This window comes from Pezoporus wallicus, unplaced genomic scaffold, assembly GCF_028554395.1.
Source record: "Pezoporus wallicus isolate ANWC-B61680 ecotype Strahan unplaced genomic scaffold, APGP_CSIRO_Pwel_v1 contig_6275, whole genome shotgun sequence".
Lineage (NCBI taxonomy): Eukaryota > Metazoa > Chordata > Aves > Psittaciformes > Psittacidae > Pezoporus > Pezoporus wallicus.
In genome coordinates this window covers 2,455,957-2,477,806 of record NW_026636901.1, presented here as the reverse complement: position 1 = coordinate 2,477,806, position 21,850 = coordinate 2,455,957, and the positions used below count along the sequence as shown (strand labels likewise).

The following is a 21,850-nucleotide window of genomic DNA, read 5'->3' as shown; positions in this document are numbered from 1 at the left end:
CAAACAGTATTCTTATGTTGAGTTTCTGTTTTTTTTATCTGTCCCAGGTTTCGACCTCATCAAGATGCAGACCCTGAAAAGCCCCGAGTTGCTGCCCTGATTGACAGATTAATCTCTTTCAAAAACAATGATCATGGGGCGTGGGTCAGGGGAGGGGATATCCTCATTCAAAACTCTGGGTGGGTATCCAGAAGCAAACAGCTGCATGTTGTTAAGAAGTTTCCCCCGAAGCTTTGTTCATGAAAATGCATTACAACAGGGTTGTAAGGAAAGACTAATGCTTACCTCGAGGAACTTCTCAGTATCTTGAACAGCTTTCACACCATTCCACTACTTTAAATGAAACAAGTTTATATGTGGTTAGATGAGAACCTTCCTTAAAAGGCAAAAAGAAACTATGTAGTAAAAAGAATTCTAAAAGTTGGTTGAGACAGTAAGTTTATACTGAGGTATCTGTGGTAAAACAGGGTTTTTTTTAACAGCATCATTTTTATATGTGTTAAGTGTGTGCTGGTTCTAAATTCCATTAATAGAAAAATTAAGGCTTTTTTTCTGTGCATGGCAGGGTGTGCTCTTATAGTAGCTTGTTGTAGGATAATCCCGAAAATATGACTGAAGCTTTGAACTTTCTTTTAGGTTTGCAGACAATGGAATAGGTTTGACATTTGCTAGGTAAGTACTTTATGTTAATCACTTCTGTTTTTTCTTGCCTAGAATCTTAGAAAATATACATCCATCTATTAAAATTAATAGGTTTACTTTCATAAAGTCATAGTTTTATTTTTGGGCCTAGTTCTATTTCGAGTAGTGCACTGATGTTATAAAGGCTGTAAGCTGACGCAGCTGCCAAAGCTTGCACTTCACTTCAACCTGTGCTTGGTTTACACCACAATTTCCTTCCTTTTTGCCAGAAGGGATACATTTATCCACATATTTTTGGTATTGTATGATTCCTTAGGCATTTTGATTTTTCCTCCTGAACAATTGAAAGCAAGTAATGGAAAAGAAAGAAGATGAGCATTTTGAAGGGGGCAGAGTCTCTTTCTAACAAAACAGAACCAAGTAAATTAAGGAATAAGCCAAAATTGATGCCATTTAGGTTATGGCAGGCTGGTTCTAGGACTGCAAAAGTAGGCTGTTAAAGAATGCTGCACTACAGAGGGAGATAAAAAATTTAACACTCAGCTGTCTGCTGGCATTTCAAACAGCCTATGATACTGTTAATGATTAAATTTATTTTTCTCTGTATTGTACATGAAGTCTAGACTGCTCTGCTTTAGCAGGACTGTTACAGAAGTAAAAGTAGGACTATGCCTCGGTGTTTTCATCTACTGGGGAGGCTAAAAGCTAATCTCTGATGTTGCTTTGACAGTGATGGGAGCTTCCCAAATGATGAAGGTGCCAGTCAGGAGGTATCTGAGTCTCTGTTCATTGGTGAGAGCAAGAATTACGGGTTTTTAGGCGGCCAAAATAAATATGCGGGAACTGGCGGGATAGACAACAAGGCACGCACTCTGCCTAGAAATCGGTAAGTATGTTACGGGTGAGGTAGAAATGATACAAGAAACTTTCTCTGTTGTCAGATATAAACACCCTTTTCGCTTGAGCTGTGAGAGGCTAAGGCTCTGTTGAAGGTGTCACTCATTTTTAACACTTTGTGTGCAGCAGTGTCACTCTCACCTTTTTGCTGAGCCAGTTTTCATCTGGTTCTACTACAGGTCAGTTTTCCGTAGATAAAGTTGTTCTACTTTCTTGAAACCTTAGTTTTAAACAACATTTGGGCCTGGAAGAGAGAAGGAAAAAGCTTTCAGGTAACAGGGTTTCAAAGGGTCAGTTTAGGACTAGAGGCTATATTCTTTCTATGACAAATCCCAATCTGTGATCATGATCCTTTTCTTTCTGGCTTGCTGTGGTACTCGTTTAACGTAGTGCCAGATCCTGCCCCTGACACGAAATAGGCAAGAAAGATAAGGTAGGTAGAGTCCACCCTGTTTTTTTGCTGCTTAGCCATTTAGCAAGAAGTTTTTAATGTGATGGTGGTAAATGAGATGTAGTTGAGCAGAATCATGGAACAGTGGAGATTGAAAGGGACCTCTGGGAGTCATCTTGTCCAGCTGCCCTGCTCAAGAAGGACCACCTAGAGCTGGTTTTCCAGGACCGTGTTCAAGCAGCTTTAGAACATCTGCAAGGATGAAGATTGCACAACCTCTCTGTAACCTGTGCCAGTGCTCAGTCATCCTTACAGTGCTTTCCATCCTTACAGTGGAAAAAGTGTTTCCTTATGTTCAGGAGGACTCTCCTGTTTCTCGGCTTGTGCCCATTGCCTGTGATCCTGTCACTGGGTACCACTGGAAAGAGTCTGGCTGCAACTTCTTTGCACCCTCTCTTCAGAGATTCTTATACATCGATGAGATTTCCATCTGAGCCTTCTCTGCTCCAGGCTTAACAGTCTGAGGTCTCACAATGTTTCCTCTTGTGGGAGATGCTCCAGCCACTTAATTATCTTTGTAGCCTTTGGATTCTCTCCAGCAGCTCCATACCTGTCTCATACTGGGGAAAAGCACTTTAGGTGTGGCTTCACCAATGCTGAGCAGATGGGAAGGATGACCTTCCTCAATCTGTTGATGACACATCTCCCAGTGCAGCTTGGGATGCCATTTACCTCTTTGAAGCAAGGGCACTTCTTTGGCCTATGCTCAGCTTGATTTCCACCAGGACCTGTAAGTCCTTTTCACTGGTGTGTAGGATTGTTCCTCCCTAGTTCAGGGCTTTACACTTACCCATGTTGAAGTTCATGAGGTTCTCATTTGCCCATTTCTGCAGCCTGTTGAGGTCTGCCTTGATGGCAGCACAATCCTCTGGTGTATTAGCTGCTCCTTGCAGATTTTTGCCCTCTGAAGACTTGGTGTGCTCAGCACCGTCATCCGGATCACTAATGAAGATGTTGAACAAGATTGAATAGTGGCCCCAGGGATGCACCACTAGATACTTCCAGGTAGACTTCATGCCACCACCCTCTGCACCCAGCTATTCAGCTGGTTTTCAGTCCACCTTACTGTCCTGTCATCCATTCCATACTTCATGAGAATCTTGAGAGACAGTGTCAGAAGCCTTGCTGAAGTTTAGGTAGACTGTGTCCACTGCTGTCCGCTCAGCTACCAGGCCAGTCATTTCATCACAGAAGTTTATCAAGTTGGTCTAGCATGACTGCTCCTTGATGAATCCATTCCAATCATTACCACAGAATCGTAGAATCAACTAAGTTGGAAAAGACCTTTAAGAGCATCAAGTCCAACTGTTACCCCAGGACTGCAAAGTCCACCACTAAACTGTGTCACTAAGGGCCTCATACATATGGTTTTTTGAATACTTCCAGGCATGGTGACTCCACCACTTCTCTGGGTAGCTTGTGCCAGTACCTGATCACCTTTTTGACGAAGAAATTTTCCCTAATATCCAATCTAAACCTCCCCTGGTGCAGCTTTGAGGCCATTACCTACAGGCCACGCTATTTCTGATACAGGCCAGGATGCTGGTGGCTTTCTGGCCTCCTGGGCACAGACTGGCTTGTGTTCAGGCATCAGGCAGCACTCCCAGGTCCTTTTCCACCAAGCAGCTTTCCAGCCACTCTTCCCCAGGCCTGTAGTGTTGCTTGGTGGTGGTGTGACCCAAATGCATTATACTTTGCGTTGTTGAACATCATATGATTGGCTACGGCCCATCAATCAGCCTGTCCAGATCTCTCTGCAGAGCCTTCCTACCCTCCAGCAGATCACACTCCCACCCAACTTGATGTTGTCCATAAATTTACTGAGGGTGTACTCAATCCCCTCATCCAGATCACTGATACATCTCCTCTGTCAGCTTATTCAGCACTCTTAGGTGTAACCCATCTGGCCTCATAGATTTGTATATGATTAAGTAAAGCAGGAGGTCTCTAACCATTTCCTCCTGATTTATGGGGCCTTCAGTCAGCTCCTCATCTCTGTCATCTAGCTCAGGGAACTGAGTACCCTGAGGGTGGCTGGTCTGGCTATTAAAAACTGAGGCAAAGGTGGCATTAAGTACCTCAGCCTTTTCCTCATCCACAGTCACTAGGTTTCCCCCAGTATCAAGTAGAGGATGGAGGTTCTCCTTGGCCCACCTTTTTATTGCTAATTTATGTGTAAAAATATGTTTTATTATCTTTTATAGTAGCAGGCAGATTAAGTTCCAGCTGTTCCTTCACCTTTCTAATTTTCTCCTTGCATAACCTAGCATTATCTTTGTACTCCTCTTAGGGTAGCAGTCCCTTTTTCCACTGGTGATAGATTCTCTTTTTTTTTTCCTGAGTTCTAGCTGTATCTGTTCAACCAGGCTGGTCTTCTCTGCTGGTTAGGCTTTCAGCACATGGGGACTGCCTGCTCCCATGCCTTTGATAGGAGAGGACTTGTTTTACTGATTGTTAGCTGAAGCAAACCACCAAGTTGAACTTTAACCAAACAATACCATACATATGTCAAGGAGGAACAAGACAATGGGTAAAGAACATTCTTTACCTATCCAGCTCCCTGAACTAGGAACTGTTGTTCACAAAGTGCCTCTCCAGCTCAATGAACTGGGAACCATTCTTCACAAAGTCAGAAGAGAGGCCAGCCTAAGGCCATAAAAGGAAGGTGAGAAAAGTTCAACCGGAGGTCAACAAAGATACGATCACCGGGGGTCCCAAAGACCCTTGGGACCCTTACTTAAAATAAACTGCGCATATTCTAGTGAGTAGTTAACTCATGTTAATTAATTCTGGGAATAAATTATAATATGTATAAGATTTCTGGGAATATATGTATGAGATGGATGCTTATAAGGAAGAAACCTATAAGAACTGGCATGCGTGTTAGGAGGAGCTATCCCCTGTGCATCCAGCACCATAATAAGTAACGCTTGCTTCTTAATGCTACATTGTTATTAAGGAGTTTTATTCTCCTGACTTTTGGTGACACCTTAAGGAGTGTCCAGGCTTCCTGCACCCCTTTGTCCTTCAGTACTGTTTCCCAAGGGACTGGGTCTCAACCATTCCTGCTGAGTTCTTGTCCTTCTGTTCCTTGAAATGGTTTTCAGGATTGGCTGCTCCATCACCATCCTGGGGATCAAGCTGAAGCTCACCAGCCTTCAGTTCCTTGGGTGTTCTTTCTTCAACTTAAAAGTCATGTTTGCTTTCCTCCAGTCTGCAGGCACTTCTCCCAGTTGCCATGATTAGTCAAAGACCAGGTGGTATTATTCTGCTGTATTTTCAGTATTGGGGAAGGGGCACATTTGCGAAGTGATAGCACTTCTATCAGGAAATACTAGAGTATGTGGGAGGGTAGATGCATTAGATAAGCACAGGAAAAGTTTTCCTTTACTAAGATCTAACCTCCAGGTCATTCTCTAAATGTTGCTCTCTTGATTCCTCTGAGAGGAAATGTACTTACAACACAGATTCCGGCTTATCATGGGTTTTGTTACAAGATGGTATAAATATTTACTTGCATTAACAGGACATTTCCAATCAGAGGATTTCAAATTTATGATGGACCTATTCACCTTACCAAGTGCACATTCAAAAACTTTGTACCAACTCCAGACAGATTTACCAGTGCAGTTGGATTCTTAATGAAAAATCCATGGCAGATGACACCAAAAAACAACATTTCTCTTGTGAAGTTTGGTCCAAATGTAAGTTTATTGCAAGTTTTATTTTATTCTTGTAAATGGCTTTATTCTTGCTGTAGTTAAAAAAAACATCCAAGGGCCACCCCTAGGTCATCTTTTCCATACATCCCTGCTAGAGAGTTTCTTTCTTGGTTAGAAGTCACCAGGGTGTATCCTTTGTCTCCGGAACAAAAAAGTAATGCCAACGGAGATGTAGGCTATGTTGCAATAATGATCTCTTTCATGGCTAATGGGAAAGATGAAAGGAGATTTTGTAAGGTATGGTATATCCTTAATAGAATTTTCAGTTGCAAATATTAGCATTTCAGAAGTAAGACCTGGCCAGGGCTTGTTACTAAAAATCAAAGTATCTATTTTTCTGTCCTTTCGATAAGGTTTTTAATCAACTTTGTTAAATTCCTATGATTCTGCAGGTGTGCAAGTGTGTTAGTCTGTGCTTTGTCTGGGGAGAAAAATAAATATTTTAATTGTTGTTGCCAGGTTTCTTTGAAAGCCTTCTTTGGAAAACCTGGTCCCTGGTTTGAAGAAGGAGATCTGGATGGTGACAAGAACTCAATATTCCATGATCTAGATGGTTCAGTGACTGACTACAAGAATACCTATGTGGGCAGAATGGATAACTACTTGATTCAACACCCCAAATGCATTAATATTACAGAATGGAGTGGAGTGGTTTGCAGTGGGACCTATGCACAGGCTAGTACTCCTGAACCTTTCTGTTTGGGGCAAATCTACAATACAAACAACTTGTGAGGGGCAGGGGAGGTCTTAACAACTGCAAAATCAGCTGTCTTTGAATTTAGAAATTCCTCAAAGTTTTAAAAATACTTTTATGAACATTACACTTTTCAGTCAGTTGTGTATATCATCTTCCCTTCAGCACGCAAACTGGGACTACAGTGTTATATGCTGCAAGGTAAAACCAAATGTGTATGCATGCCAGCAGTTCTATGTTGTAGCCCTATCCACAAGAACATTTTTGCATTGGAGGTGTTTTCTCCCACTGGAGCTGTCTGTCTTATTTTCACAGCGTGGGGCTTTAAGGGGTGCTTTTTTATTATGGTTGGGTTTTTTTTGAGATGTTAAGTACCACCTGTAAATACAAATCTCACGCAGATCTGATTCATGTTCTGGTTCCTGTTCTATACAACTTTGGCCAAGTACCATAGCTGATTCTACTTTTTTGGGTTGTTTTTTTTTCCCTCCCTCTCTCCCTCCCTCTGTTTTTTGTCTGCAAAATGGGCAAAATCTACAATACTTTGGTTTTTTTTAATAGTCCTTTTCTTCAGGAGGTTTTTGTATTGCGTGACTCAGAACATCAAATTGCAGCTTTTTGGATAATTACTGATTATTATTCACTATTTCTTTTTGCACAGTGTCCTAATCTTTCCTTTTTCCTTTTATCCTTCTTAATACCATATAGGTTTATGTCCAAACATGGAATGGACAGAATCTGTCCATGACTATTGTACGAGATGAGTACCCAGCCAGCCCCATGGTTCTCCGAGGTATTAATCAGAGAGCTGTCTTTCAACAGTACCAGCCAGTAGTGATGCTCCAAAAGGGCTACACAATACATTGGAATGGAAAAGCTCCAAATGTCACCTATCTTTATCTCATTAACTTCAACAAGTATGTTTATGTTCTTTAATGTCATTGGTCCATAAGGCAGTACTGAAGTAATGTTCTGCAGAATTAACATCTGTGAGAGTTTGCCACCATCAGTAAGATTGGATCTTGGGTTGGTTTTTTTTTTTTGTGATTACAAATGCTAGAGTATGAAAAGCAAGGGATGAAACAGTAGACCTGCACCTAAAGTTAAATTTTTGTCCAGTACAGTGTCTTTTAGGAAAATCCTTTGGAGAACAAAGTGTGCAAATAGTGAAGTTGAGCAGGATTGGAGTTGAATAGTTTAGCATACTTGATTTTGTTGTCAGAAAAACTTATTAAATGTCTAAAGTATAAAATTAAGTATATTCTGAGAGTATCAGAATTACTGTAACCTTTAATCAGACTGTATAGAAAGGGAAAGAAAAATCTTCTGGTTGAGCATTTAGGAGCTTTTTGTGTTCCTGTTACTTGTTTTTTGAGTGATTTGTTTGCTGTGTCATGTCATCTGAACTGTCCCTAAGGTTAAATCATGGGGTTTTTTTGATTGGGGTTTTTTTCTGTTGTTTTAGGAATGACTGGATTCGTGTTGGTCTTTGTTATCAACCAAATACAGATTTTGTTATAGTATTAGAAACCTTCCAAAGGCGGTCATCTGCTCTGTCAAGCAAGGTAGAGCGCTACATGCCTGTATCTTCAATGGTGGAGCTTGAAAAGAATCGATCAGACAAGAAGTTTTACTTTGACAGCAGTACTGGGTAACTCCTTGTAACTTGATGGTGTTGGAAGATGTTCTTTAACGTTAAAATGACCAGTTTAATAGTATTAAAAGCAACTGATTGAGATACCTTATAAGAGTGAAGCTGTTGTGAAGGAACCGAAAGCCTGTTTGAAAGAATATGTGACTTTGAATCTCCAAATTACAGTGGTTGTCATTTTTCCAAGAGTACCATTGTTGCCACAGATATTTCCTGCCCCATGCCTGGGAAAAATGTGTATCTGGCATGCTGCAGAGGAGTGCCTTTCAGGAAGTAACTTAAAAGTCTCTAAGGAAAAATTGTGCCTTCTTGTTAACCTGAAAATTCTGGACATTTCCAAGAAGTTTCCTGTTCCAAGAACATTTTAAGAATGTATCTCTGAAAATCCTAATCCATTTACAGCCTTCTCAAAAGTGCTAGGAAGTCCTACTTTCTGAAAAATACTTCTGAAAGAGGCCACTGAGATCTTTCTGAGATGTTTTACTCAAAGCTGACCGTATCTTAAATAAGTCCTACGTACATCACTTGCGTGTTTAGCGAATGTTCTTTTTTCATTCATAATTTATTTATTTTGATCCTTTATCTGCTACTTTGTAGTAAATGTGCAGGTGAATGTAGCTTTTGAAAAAACATTTGTTTCCTTTTCTCTAAGAGCTACAGTAATAAATCAAATATGTAAGAGAAGAATTACCAGTCTCAGTGTACTGTGAACATTAATGACCACTGCCCTCAGCTGCATTTCCAAGCATTTGCAGCAGTACAGTTACATTGTTCAGTGCCGGTGGGTGAAGCTGAATATCCAAAGAGTTACTGCTGGCTATCTGCAGAGATTTGTGATCAAAGAAAACATATATGCTCTGCAGTTTGTTTTTTGTTTCCTGCTAGCCACTGGTTTGAGGAATGGCTGTTCTTGTCAGAGCTTATGCATTCATAATGATGTCTCCTTTGTTAGGAATTGCAGATATACCAGTAGAGACTTCCTAACTCTAATAAACTGTAAATAGTTTTAAGTGTCTTCAACAAAGGTGCAGAAGTGAAAACTGTCATTTCTCTTCTTCTGAAAATAATGAAATATAGCTGTTAGGTTTAACATAAATATGTGTTCTTTCAGCAGTTGACTTAGAATCTTTTTTCCCCCTTTTGTAGATTACTGTTTTTATTTCTTCAAGCCAAATATAATAGGGATGGTCACAGTTATTGCTCATCTCAGGGATGTGAAAGGATCAAGATTGTGACCAAAGATTCAGCAAAAGGGATCAGTAACTGCATGGCAAAAGCTTACCCAAAGTACTACCAACGACCAACTGTCATAACACAGATGCCAGTAAAAACTACTGTACCATGTATGAAATGCGGCACAACTCAGGTAAAATAAAATAAGTAAAAACTTTGTGTTTTTATTGTAGTTGGTGTTGCTGTCTGATTGCTCTAAGATGGAAATTCAGTGTTTTGGCACAGAACACTGCCCATACCAGTTTGCGATGGTCATATTGTTTATCTCCTGTATGCTGGGAAGGCAGGGAGTCTCTTGTAGCACAAAGATTTCATTTTTTGTTCTTTGAAAAGTGCTGCTTCAATTCTCGCTCTGAGTGCTACAGGGAAGGAGTGTACGTGGATGTCTTGTACTACAGCATTGTCTATATGCCATGTAGGACAGCTTTGCTGCAGAGATCTATATGGTATTGGGCAACCTGCTCTATTCTTTTTCAGATCTTTGCTTATTAGCATGAACTTGAAATTGTATTTTCTGTTTTAGCTGACAAAAATTTTGAAAGTAAGGAATAAAATAGGTTACACAATGCATCATGATACTTGTTAGCATTGCTATTACTATAAATAATACCACTGGCAAATTGATGCATTTGCTTTGGAGCAGTGGGCAATCTGTTTTAAATTGTTTGGCATGATAAAGTGTTGTAGGCACATGGATATGTGTACTTAACATGTTTCGTTTGATATCCAGATGGTGTTCACCAGTGATCCTCACAAAAACTACCTCCTTGTGCAGATTAATTCATCTGGTAAAAAAGAGTTAAGCAGAGGTCAGCAAGCATTTATTTCTGTAAGTATTCGTTATGGTTTTCATCTGTCTTTCTTTTTAGCAGTTTCTATTACAACAGTTGTACAGCTCTGCATAATGCTGATGTCACTTTCCTTCACTTCAGTGAAAAGTGTTGGTTCATAGTTTAAAATCCAAACAGTCAAAAAGCCAATGTTTTAACCTCAGAAAATGAGGCTCTGAATCCTGTTTGTATTTGAATCCTTTACTGCTAGAGAGAAAATAGTAGCAGTAAGGGAGAGTTTAAAATCTTCAGATTCATGTTGCAGTCTGGATGCATATACATCTATTGATGGCTGCTTTGGGGGAAAACCCCAAACAAAACACACACACACACACGCAAAAAAAAAGAAAAAAAAGGCAAACAAACAAACCCCTAAAAACACAAAACACAAGCAAAAATCTAAACAACCTGTTAGTTAAATCCATGTTACTGAAATTGAGTTTGTGCTAACAGATTGGTGAGTTAATGGGATGAATCATTCAAGCAATTAAGCTTTGCTAAAACTCCTTCAAAGTGGCAGTTACTAAAGAATCCATGGGTATTTCTGTATTTGTTGTGATGCAGTCCTGATAAGCCTATAGAAAGTAGTTTTATAAAAAGAAGAGTTTCATCTCTTCTATTCAGATGCAGAAGGCTTGCATGTGGTGCCGAAATAACATTTACAGACATCTTTGCACCACAAAGCTCAAAGTCTGTATGTGGCTTTCATTTTGCAGTGTCAGTGATTTAGCTTGGTAGAAATAGTAAAACTCTTGAGTTTAGACAGACAAATAGCCTGTAGGCAGCATAACTGTAGCAGCTGCAAATTTCTACAGGAGTGTGTATACCATATCCAGAGCAGTAAGAATGCTGCATAGGAAGAAACTGGGTTGGAACTAGGCTGCTGCAGAGACAGATTAAGTGTGCCATTGGCAAGAAGTCCAGGTGGTTCAGTATCTGAAATTTAGATATCCAAAGCAGGAGCAATGTCTGAGGGAGGTAGTAAGTCACCTGAAATGTATGATCTCCCTGTATAAGCTAGGGACTGAAGACTCCAGTGTAATTTCAGAATTCCTACTGAAAGTTTTCCCTCAAGGGGGAAAATGAAGACATGCCAGGGAGAAGCAAATACTTGTAAGGAAATTAGTATACCACAATCTCTAAACTAAATGAAGATTAACACTGAATGCCTTAGAATTGCTGTTGGATTCATTAACTTTAAGAAAGGAAGAGAAATTTGTTTTTTCTTTTTCTCCTCCCATTCAGGTCAATGACACTATGTTTTCCTTCAAGGATAACGGTATAATTATTGTTATAGTCGATGCCTGCACTGGAACAGTGTTGGGAAACAAATTATTTTCTGGAGTAGACATTAAGCGTGTAGATGATTATTTAAAATCTGGAATTCCACAAAGGTACGTGTAGTAACCATTTATTTTCTGTACATCCAGTAAGCTGTAGCTCTGCTGTTTAGTGACCTAGGGAGGTTGAGGGAGGTTATTTCTCCTCTTCTCAGTCGGGTAGGATGCCACCTGCAGTGCTGGACCTGCTTGAGCGAGTCTAGAGAAGGCCACAAGTATCGTCAGTAAGCTGGATCACCTTTCCTATGGAGATAGGCTGAGAGAGCTGGGCTTGTTCAGCCTGCAGAAGAGAAGGCTCCAGGGAGACCTTAGAGCAGCCTTCCAGTGCCTAAAGGGTGCCTACAAGAAATCTGGGGTGGGACTTCTTACGAGGATGTGTAATGATAGGACAACAGGGAGTGGCTTTAAACTGACAGAGGGTAGATTCAGATCAGATATTAGGAAGTTCTTCACTATGAGGGTGGTGAGGCACTGGCACAGGTTGCCCAGAGGTTGTGGCTGCCCCATCCCTGATACTATTCAAGGCCAGGTTGGACAGGGCTTTGAACAACCTGGTCTAGTGGAAGGTGTACCTGCCCATTGTAGGAGGGTTGGAACTGGATGATCTTTAAGGTCCGTTTCAACCCAAACCATTCTATAATTCTATGATTTAAATAATATCTCTGCAGAAGTCCTGAAAGTGAGAAAAACATATCCAAGTTGAGGGGAAAGAAGAAACACACAAGTGTTTTAACAGACAATTTAGTCTTATTTGAGAAAATAAAGCAACTCAAATTTTGAACACTTACATTTTTCCAGTGTTTCCTGTTTTTCATCTCAAAAAGGTTTTTTTTTTTTTTTTTAGCTAAACATGATATAATAACATTAATAACACTTCTATGCTGAAAACAAATAACTTTGCTTAATAAGGTCACTTAAGGACACTGACAAGAAGTACATTACTAAAGACCATGCTGTTCTCTCCCTATCTGGGGGGGGCATTGCTTATCATTGAAGAAATGTGAAAAGCTAATGTTGGAAAAATCAGCACTCTAAGTTTGGATCAGTATTTAAACTTTAATTTTTGATACAGAATATTGAACTATATTTCAGTAACACTTTCCAATGATTTTGAAGTTAAATTTGAAAGTCAATCTAAAAAAAAAAGTATTCTAGGTACTGCTTTCAGAGAGGGTTGACTGTTTCCATGTCATGAAATAACATTGCAGGAGTACTCTTAAGCAAGTGGAGCGAGCTGTAAAAGCATGTAGCAGAATATTAACAAAGCTTTGTGTTTATAACAGGTGCTGTCTCTATGCTGTCTCTGTTGCAGGTCTGTTGTTCTACTGAGCACAAGAGGTGATGTAACAATTCCTCGTAATTTACCAGAAGCCTTAATGTCCCTGGGGACAGCCAAACCACCTTATCTTCAGAGCAATGGTTGGTGGAAATTTCATATATTTCTTTGACCTGCCTTGGTCTGTGTGTTTGTGTTGGTGTGGTGGGTTTCTCCAAGGGTGTGTGAAAAGGATGCAGCTGGTGAAGGGTGTCTGCCAGTGAGCCTTGTTTGGGGTGGGAGGGTTGTGGGGGGGTTGTGAGGAAGAGAATGGGCAGCCCTTCAGCAGGTGGGGCAGAAGACCTTTCCATTGCCACAAAGGGCATTTTGTGAAGCCTGTTGCAAGCAGAGAAGTGAGTAGCAGTTCTTTGTGCCTGTGGATTACAGAAAAAAAGCTCCAGGCTTTTTTCCCAAAGCCTGTATTTGTGCCTCACCCAGTGAATCTATTTATAAACAACCTCCTGTGCCAGGCTAGTATTTCCTGTTCTAACAAAATTTGAAGATTGAGATGAGAAGCTGTTGGTATTTTGAGGGATGATGACTTTATAGGCCACATGGGGTAGCTCTTGTCCATTCAGGGCCCTGGCACAAGTCCCAACTTGAGAAAGCAGGTTTTGTAACTACTCATAGCTATGTTTCCAGGTTAAGATTTCAGAGTATGTGATACTGAATATTGGAAAATATCTTGCCTTGCGGGGTGTACTTGACACTGAGAGTGGATCAGTGTCCTGAATGGGGGGGAGGATTTCAGAGGAGCATGTGGTATGCTTTGGTCTTGGCTGGTTCAGTAACACTGAGCTGGTTTTGTCACAGGAAGCGTGGCCTTTCTGGGCTTCAGAGGAAACTTTAAGCCATCCTGGATTAAGCTGTTTACTGGTCCTGCTGGGCATGGGCTCATTCAGATAGAAAAGTATATCCCTTTGCAACTGGAAGAGTATGGCTGTGCCAGAGCAATCAGAAGCCGGCGGAAAGACATTGAGCTTCTAAAGAAGGCTACACGATCTCATTAAAGACTAAGATGTACATAAAAGCTGGGGGAAAAATGTGAACTAACTTATTTTTTTTAATTTATGGCATTTTAAACTGTGTTGTTATCCAAGTAATTCATGTTATTATCTGACAGATGTTTGCCAGCATTGACTGCTTGAATGCCAATCTGCGCACCTTCTAGTTGTACAAAATATTAAAGAATTTATTAGTATTTGTATAAACAGGTTTCAGAGATTTTTCAGATGTTTGTATTTACTGTCAATTTCTTCTGTTTAATACTCCTTTTATATGTAAGAAGGTGTTTATAAAAGCCTTAAATTTTTAGTAACAGGAGTTGGAGTGCATCTTGGATTACTTGAAAGATTAACATTAAAGTTTCCATAAACAGCTTGAATTGGTCGTTGTAACTTATACATTTTCATTAGCTGCTCTAGGTAGTTTTCTGAGGGTTTGTTTAGCAGTCAGCTCAGTTACATTCTTGGTCTGCTTTCCAAGGTGTTAAAAACAATTTCCCCCCTGCATGCAGCTAACTGGAGGGGTTTAACTGCAGTAAGATTTTTGCTTTGCTGTATGAAAGATGAAGAGCGGGTATTCAAATACCCTGCCCAGGGCTGAGTGAGGATTATGTACCATGCAACAAAGTTTAACATGGCTGTGTGTACCATCATGGCGCACAGAGCAAAAAATTACTACCATTGTTAATTACCACCTTTTTACTGTTCATCTCTAAATATACAGGTGCCTGTGAGAGTCACTTCACGAAACAGTACGGGTGTTAAGGCTGCAGTCTTGGGTGCAGCTTGACTGCAGCTCACACTGTTAAAGCTTCTAGCCAGGAGGACAAAGCTGAGATACTGTTGTTGGCAATTTGTTATGAAACTAGGTTTCTACTGTTGCAGTCATATTTCCTCCCTCACCTCCACACCCCCCACCCCCCCCCCCCCCCCCCACCCCCCAAAAGGCTATCACAGCTTTACCTTATAAGTGAATGAGAAGTGCTTTCAGTTCATTCAGGCATCTTATATGCTTTGCCTTAACTTCAGTTCTTCTAATATACTAATGTTGCTAGTTCCTGTTCACTTTTTACATTAGGTCCATTTCATTTCCTTCAGATTTATTGCAATTATTTGACCCTTCTACAGAGAGTGTGAAAATCATTTCACTGAAAACTGAGGCACAGCTGCTGTTTTTAAGGGTCCTATCTTTGAAATTATATTTCAGAGACAGTAAAGATGCATTTCACAATAGGAGACACTAGGTGCCACTGAGCTAAAATGTAACCATAGTTCTAATAAAACTGACATAGTTCCTGCTTGTATATGTTCTCATTCATTCTAGCTGTTATAATGTATCTACCATTCAGAGATGCTTTGTGCTTTGAGTTCAGAATGGAATGGCTGCTGGAAATACACCCGTCTTCTCCAAAGAAATTGAAAAGCTGTGGGGATTTTTTTTCTCTTTGTGTGTGTGTGCTTTAAAGGAGAGGAGGCACAGTAGCAAACCTATTATTCTGTTCAATTGAAATATGCTACCTCAGTGCTACAATTAAACTGCCAAGTGAGAAGGGAGGGATAGGAAACACAACATAAGAGATGAACAAGTAGATGGCTGATGTAATTTTTATTGTAAAACCAAGCCAAATGGATGATTGTGTATTATGCAGTTGTTTCGATGCACAGGTCTTTTATAATGTTTAAATGAAAAAAAAAGGGTGTTTTGTTAGGGGAAATGTGGTAAGTCTTTAAAGACTAGCTATAATGTTTGATGTTACTAATGCAGGTCAATGTGATTTAAATGTTCTGAGTGCAGTAGTGATAGTGTTTGGGGATTAAAATGGTTTTAAGACTTCCACTGTTCTGTGGGTCATGTTCAGCAGAGAAATACCGATGAGGTAGTGACCTTCAGGCTTGTGAAGTTTGCCGTTATCTATGAGATTCTGCTGTTCTAAGCCATCTTGTAAAAATTGTACTTGGAAGTGTCAAGGGTATTCTGGGGTAGGGTTTACTGGTGAGCAGTTGGACCTGAAGTGTTGTCTTTTGTGTAAATTTGAACACTTGATAAATAGCATAAATAAATTTTTACATCTGACAAGACAATACTATCTTGGATCTCTTTTGTTCTTTCATCAGGTAATTCTGTAATGTATACTGTGTGAATCATAGACTCATAGGATGGTTTGGGTTGGAAAGGAACTTCAGATCATCCAGTTCCAACCCCTGCTACAATCAGAGACACCTTCCACTAGACCGGGTTGTTCAAAGCTCTGTCCAGCCTGACTTTGAACACTGCCATTGATAGGGAAGCCACAGCTTCTCTGGGAAATTTGTGCTAATGCCTCACCACCCTCACAGGGAAGAATTTCTTCCTAATATCTGTTTAAGTTTTAACCCGTTACCCCTTGTCCTGTCACCACAGTCCCTAATGAAGAGTTCCTCCCCAGCATCCCTGCAGGCCCCCTTCAGATACTGGAAGGCTGCTATGAGGTCTCCACGCAGCCTTCTCTTCTCCAGGCTGAACAGCCCCAACTTTCTCAGCCTGTCTTCATGTGGGAGGTGCTCCAGTACCTTTTACTATAAATGATTTAATTTCAAACACCAACAGACCTCTGAAGTTTATGGAGTGTATCCAGCTTTTCAGCCAGAGACAAATTGGTCATACTAGGGCAGACACCACATGGCTGGTGACTGAAGTTACTGGCCTGTCTCCAAAGTCTGTCCTCTTAAAGCCTGTCTGAGCTGCTGAGTGTAAACTCATTTCAGCTTGGTGGGGGCCAGTGCAGTATTTTTACCTACTCAGGGGCATCTTATCCATGTTGTAACTACCTGACGGGAGTAAAGAAGATGGAGACAGGTTACTCTCAGTGGTGCCCAATAGCCAGGGCAAGAGGCTTAGGGCACACTTCGAAATACAGGCAATTGCACACAAACAGAATAGAAACTTTGACTGAGTGGGTGATCAAGCACTGGAACTGATTGCTACAGAGGCTGCAATCTTTGCTGAGAAGCAGCTGTAGCTGGCCCTGCTTTGCGACACATAGTGTCCTGGGCCATCATCTCCAGAGGTGGCTGCGAGCCTGGGTACCACTGTGACTGTGTGCAGTTAAAATTACTGATGTACCTAGACCCTCTTTTCCAAGCATATCAGTTGCTGCGCTGTGCAAGGGCTGAGCCCCATGCACTTTCCACCTCATGTCTGAAACTCGGCAGCGGCTTAAAAATGAGGCATCCCTGTCCCAAACCCAGCCCAAAAGGCATTGTAATTGCCTCTTCAGGGTCAGGTTTTGTATACAAATAGTTTGATTTCTATTCCTTGCTTAAATGGTGTTACTGTGCAGTAAAGATAAGAACAACAGTAAAAGAATAAATAAACTACTTGGACCAGGGATCATATTAAGTGTACTATCAATACGGGGCTTTCTCTGGGCAAAGACACCACTGAAAATCCACTCTGAGGACCCATCCCTTAGGACCTGGGATGATGGCAAATACATGCTTTAGGAAAAAATAGGCTTAATTCTGCATTTATTGTGGGACTGCAGTGACAACAGGCCCCAGACAACTTCAGACCTAGGATATGAAAATAGTTTTTCCTGTCTGGGATAAGTCTTATGATTTCTTTTGCTTCCCTTCAACTTCTTTTCACATTATGTAGGCAGGGTGTACATCTGAGGACAGTCACCAGCTCTGACTGAAAAGCCCAGTGTAATGAGGTTGATGATAGCCTCATTGGGTGCAGTGGTCAATGAACGCCAGAAGGGTGTGTCATGGCTATGTTTAAGGTGATCCTGGTGTCATCTTGGTGTCTGAATGTCTATGAAGTGCAAAGAAAAGCAGTAAACACCTGAGTTTTAAAACTACCTTTGTGTGAGCTTTTCTCCGTAATTACTTTTCCGTGTCTGCTAGTCGTATTTGTTATAGTACTTACAGGGAGGTTCTGTTCTTTCTGAGAGTTCACAAGCATATTTTTCTTTTCCAATGCTGCCTTCTTATCCTGTGTCTCATGCTAGTTACATTTCTAAATACTCAGTATTGAAGTATATAAGGCCACCATTGGCTTGAGAGAATTTACGAGCTTTTTAATTGTGTGGCCTGGATGTTTTGCAATTTCACATCTTAAATTGTATTAACAATTGCAACTTGCTAAAAAAAAAAAAAGTAAAGGCTCATTTGGCTGTTAACTCGCATAACTGGAATGACAGGACTGGCAAGTCATAGAAGTCCACCTCTCCTTTTTTATGTGGTTAAAGTCTGAAAAATAAACAAGTTTTGGATACAATAGGAGAAAATCTGGGAGAGAGCAATCTCGGTATCTCCTGAGGTCAGCCTAGCCTCCTCTCATCTTGTGCCTGCTCTTTTATCCTTCCCTTAAAACATACTGGAAAAAATTCAGAGAGACTTATGTTTCTGTTGAACGTTTATGGTTGTTGGATTTGGTGACCTAGTGAGAAATTGGCTTGGTCATATAGCTGAGAAATTTCAAAATAAGCAGTGTGTATAAACTTTGTCCTTAAAGGCCAACTTTTCTATTATATTTAAAAGTAAAAATCAGATTTAATTGCCATGCCTGGGAGGCAAATTCTTTATTTCATCTTTGTCCAAGTTGAATGGTGTGACAGCTGAATGTCCTGATTTGTAATATTTTTTTCTGAGGAACTGTTCTTAGGACATGCAATGGCCTGTCTTTATATATAATTTGTTCTAAGCAGAACTTAAGAACAATGTGATATTTCAGGATTACTTTCGTACAAGTTTGTAAGTAATAATGCTGTACTAGAACTGCTGTAAGCAGAATTACATCTGTCTTTTTCCTGTGAAGCATTTCCAGTGACATTTCCAATAGCTACCCTAGGTTCAGTTCAGGCTGTGCTTTGTGTAATTGGTAGCTTTTAGGGATGGATCTCAGATGATGTGTCATTTTAATATCTGTGAGGTTCTTCAGCGGAAGGTGGTTTACTAAATCAGCAGGGTGTGAACTGTGATCTAATAATTTTCTTCCATCTCTGGTGCAAATGACTGGCTCATATGCTCAGTCATAGCAGACAACATCACAGTTATCTGTGGTCTCATTTCTGTTTCTGAGAAATGATTCTATGATGAGCATCACTCACTAGTATATATTGCACTTTTCTGCTTTTTAACATGGTTTTTATTTGGTAATAGTGTAATACAAATTTTCATATGGCAGCAGGTTCTGGGTTACATTTTTCTTTTTAATATTCCTATACTTATATCACATTTTTCTGTGCTTCACAACAGTGAAATGCAAAGTATTAGAAGATATGAGTACATACAATCACATGAATCATTGCAGCATGCGCAATTGCCATTGGGTTCCTTCTGCTAACTAGCAGGCAAATGTAAATAAGAGTTCATGGAGACAGAAGAAAGGAAATGAAAGGTTCAAGAAAAAATTGTTTGCAGTCTCTTTTCCCTTAAGTCATACACACCTTTCTCCTTTTGTTTTGCAGGGACAGGGTTCTTTCGGTTCATAAGGGCAGGGATGCTGCTCTGTTTAAGTATCTTGTTCCCATAAAATGTTTATTTCTCATATTTCCAATGTTTTGCTGCCTGTGTTTTTTTCTGAGTAATTGTCCATCCTCCTTCTTGGGGAGTGGGTTGGACCTCTCCTGTTTTCCCACCCTTTTTTCTCCCACCCCAAGTCTTCCTTGTTGAGCATTAAAGAGACCCTTTGCAATCTGGGTGTCAGGCTGGGTTTGTTCTTCCATAGCTATCATGCTGAATGAACCACATTAAATACTTAATGCTCCAGACTACAGAATTAGAACCAGTATGAAGCTTAGAAATGTTGATATACAGTCTTCATAGGAATGATTGGCTGCTTTTTTTCTTATGAAACTTCAGTTTCATTGCTTTCATAGTTATGTCATTGTGCACTCTTCCCTCCCTCCCACCTCGCCCTCCCCAAGCAGTCCTACACAGACTCCATGACATCATTATTAATAGTGACATACAAGCTTCTAAAACAACGCTAATAAAGTTCACAGTAACAAGCGTATGCCAAGCCTACTGATTATCCAAGTAATAAGCCACGGTCCTATGTGATCTGCAGTTTCTAGGTTCATATTTGTTTAATATGTGAGTTTTTATATAAGCACATTCCCAAAGCAGATCCTAAGATTACAAAAATATTTTTGCGCGCTGTTTCCTTCTTTCCTTGTGGAAGCCTGGTGTTAGGGATCTATGATGACATTGCAAATTCCCAGGAATCTATAATGAAGTAAGTTGTTAAGGAAGGTTGTAGTTGAAGGGCCCCAGGACACATTCCTTAATAAGGAAGCAAATGCTCTGTTAAGAGCACAGTCTGTTGTAAGCTGGAGTCAAAATCATGTATTCCCTCTCACAGGTGGATATACATATATTAGAACCTGTATGTGAGCCCACATCTACAGTCGGTTAACCAAATTCTGATCAAGCACTTAAAAGTCTGAAACATCGAGTCTTGATTGTAAACATTAAGAATGCTCAGAAATATTAGGCAAAAATAATAAAGCTGAACAGAGACGTGCCATTTGCTAGAATATACCTGTAATGTGAAAGTACAAACTGAGATGACATTTCTCATCAGGTAGACACACAACAGTAGAGATGCAGTCAAACCCTTGATCTCTAAAGACAGTCATTACCCTTGACATCTTTGTAAGCTTTGAAAATTGCCACCCCACAAATGCTTAACCTGTGAATTATCAATCAGCCACATGAGCTTAAAGTCTTAGGAAGAAGTGCTTGAATGTACGTGTGGTTTTTCGTTCTCGAGAATTGTTACAGAAGTAATTTGGCACCTAAAGAGGGCATTTAATTCTGCTTTTCTTTTTGTAGTCTCTTAACTCCAGCTTTAACTTCTGCTTCTTGCAAACCACGTTCTTATATTGGATCTGTAAAGCTCCTTCTTAAACAATTAATGAACCCAACTGCATGCAGAGCAGCCATCAGTGAGACTTTTGAGACAAACACCCAACAAAATATTTTCCCAATGCAACAGTAGAGCAGAGAGGAGTATGGGGTTTGTGTGTGTTCACTGACTTTTGCAGATTTGTCTGCAAAATCTTGCCATGCATTAATACATTTGCAGTAGCATGGCTTATTTTTAATGTGAAATGGATAAGTTGCATGGATACAATTGCGTATCTTTTTTTGGAAGATAGGAAGCCAATTATATGGGTATCAAGATAATGCAGTCCACATGCACATACATAATGCATTAGGAATGGGGTACCCAGATATTCAGGACTGGTTTTAAAATCCAAGGCAGTAATAATGTATATATAAATCATTTAATTTCCAGCCAAGTAGCCAAAGTTTATCCAGAAAAAGCTTCTTTCTCTGTAGGGATTGTCCCAGAGAAAATGTGGAGGGATCACAGAATACCCAGAAAGAGAACTGAGTCATCACAGAAGAGGAGGAGTTTAGGAACGAAATGTCTGCAAATGCTGATATGATTTTCCTTTTTCAGATAAACTCATAAACAGGAATGGGTTCCCATGCAGGAAACAGCTCTTCCGTAAAAGGGGCCAGGGAACAGAGTGTATTAGGCCAAGGCAGGGGCAGAGCAAACAAAACAAGTACAGCAGCTACTGATTTCCTTCCTCTGTCATGGCACAGTGGAACCTATTGCAGAGCTGCAGAGAAGCAATTACTCCCGTTCTCAACACCATGGTCAGCTCTGATTCAGATAGAGCATAATGCATGCTCTCGTTCTGACAAATACTTAGATCAAAAGGTACCAACTAGGGAAAACAGATGCAGGCAGGTGAATAAATTTGCTACCAAAATACATTTCACTGAGATATTATCAGAAAAAGGGAAGTTTTTCATGAAGGAAAGCATGATGTTACGAAGTGCTTTGACTTTGAAGGAAGTTACATTTTGTACCTCTGGTTAGCTAATGTTCATGAATCAAGAAGCACTATGATGTGCAAATCTAAAACTTTACCCCTATTGATTTTACAAGCATTGTCAACAGATGCAGAAGAAGCCCTCCTGTTCATAACATGGTCTGCCCCTCAGAGAAAACATACACAAGCTCCCATAAGAGAAACAGAGGTGTCACACTTGCCTGGCCAGAGCT

The 21,850-nt window shown here is 40.2% G+C and overlaps 1 protein-coding gene across 4 annotated transcripts in view; it reads left to right on the top strand.

Moving 5' to 3' along the window:
- CEMIP2 (cell migration inducing hyaluronidase 2) overlaps positions 1-14,159 on the top strand; it is a 57,726-nt gene extending 43,567 nt beyond the window's left edge. For all 4 annotated transcript variants that reach the window (XM_057402182.1, XM_057402179.1, XM_057402181.1 and 1 more), the window contains exons 13-24: positions 48-179; positions 637-672; positions 1,373-1,528; positions 5,517-5,694; positions 6,172-6,387; positions 7,115-7,323; positions 7,872-8,057; positions 9,204-9,423; positions 10,021-10,119; positions 11,366-11,514; positions 12,773-12,879; positions 13,589-14,159. In XM_057402182.1, the coding sequence (XP_057258165.1) occupies positions 48-179; positions 637-672; positions 1,373-1,528; positions 5,517-5,694; positions 6,172-6,387; positions 7,115-7,323; positions 7,872-8,057; positions 9,204-9,423; positions 10,021-10,119; positions 11,366-11,514; positions 12,773-12,879; positions 13,589-13,785 (1,885 nt within the window). In that variant the 3' untranslated portion in view covers positions 13,786-14,159. The remainder of the gene's footprint in view (positions 1-47; positions 180-636; positions 673-1,372; positions 1,529-5,516; positions 5,695-6,171; positions 6,388-7,114; positions 7,324-7,871; positions 8,058-9,203; positions 9,424-10,020; positions 10,120-11,365; positions 11,515-12,772; positions 12,880-13,588) is intronic.
- The last annotated feature ends 7,691 nt before the right edge of the window (positions 14,160-21,850 follow it).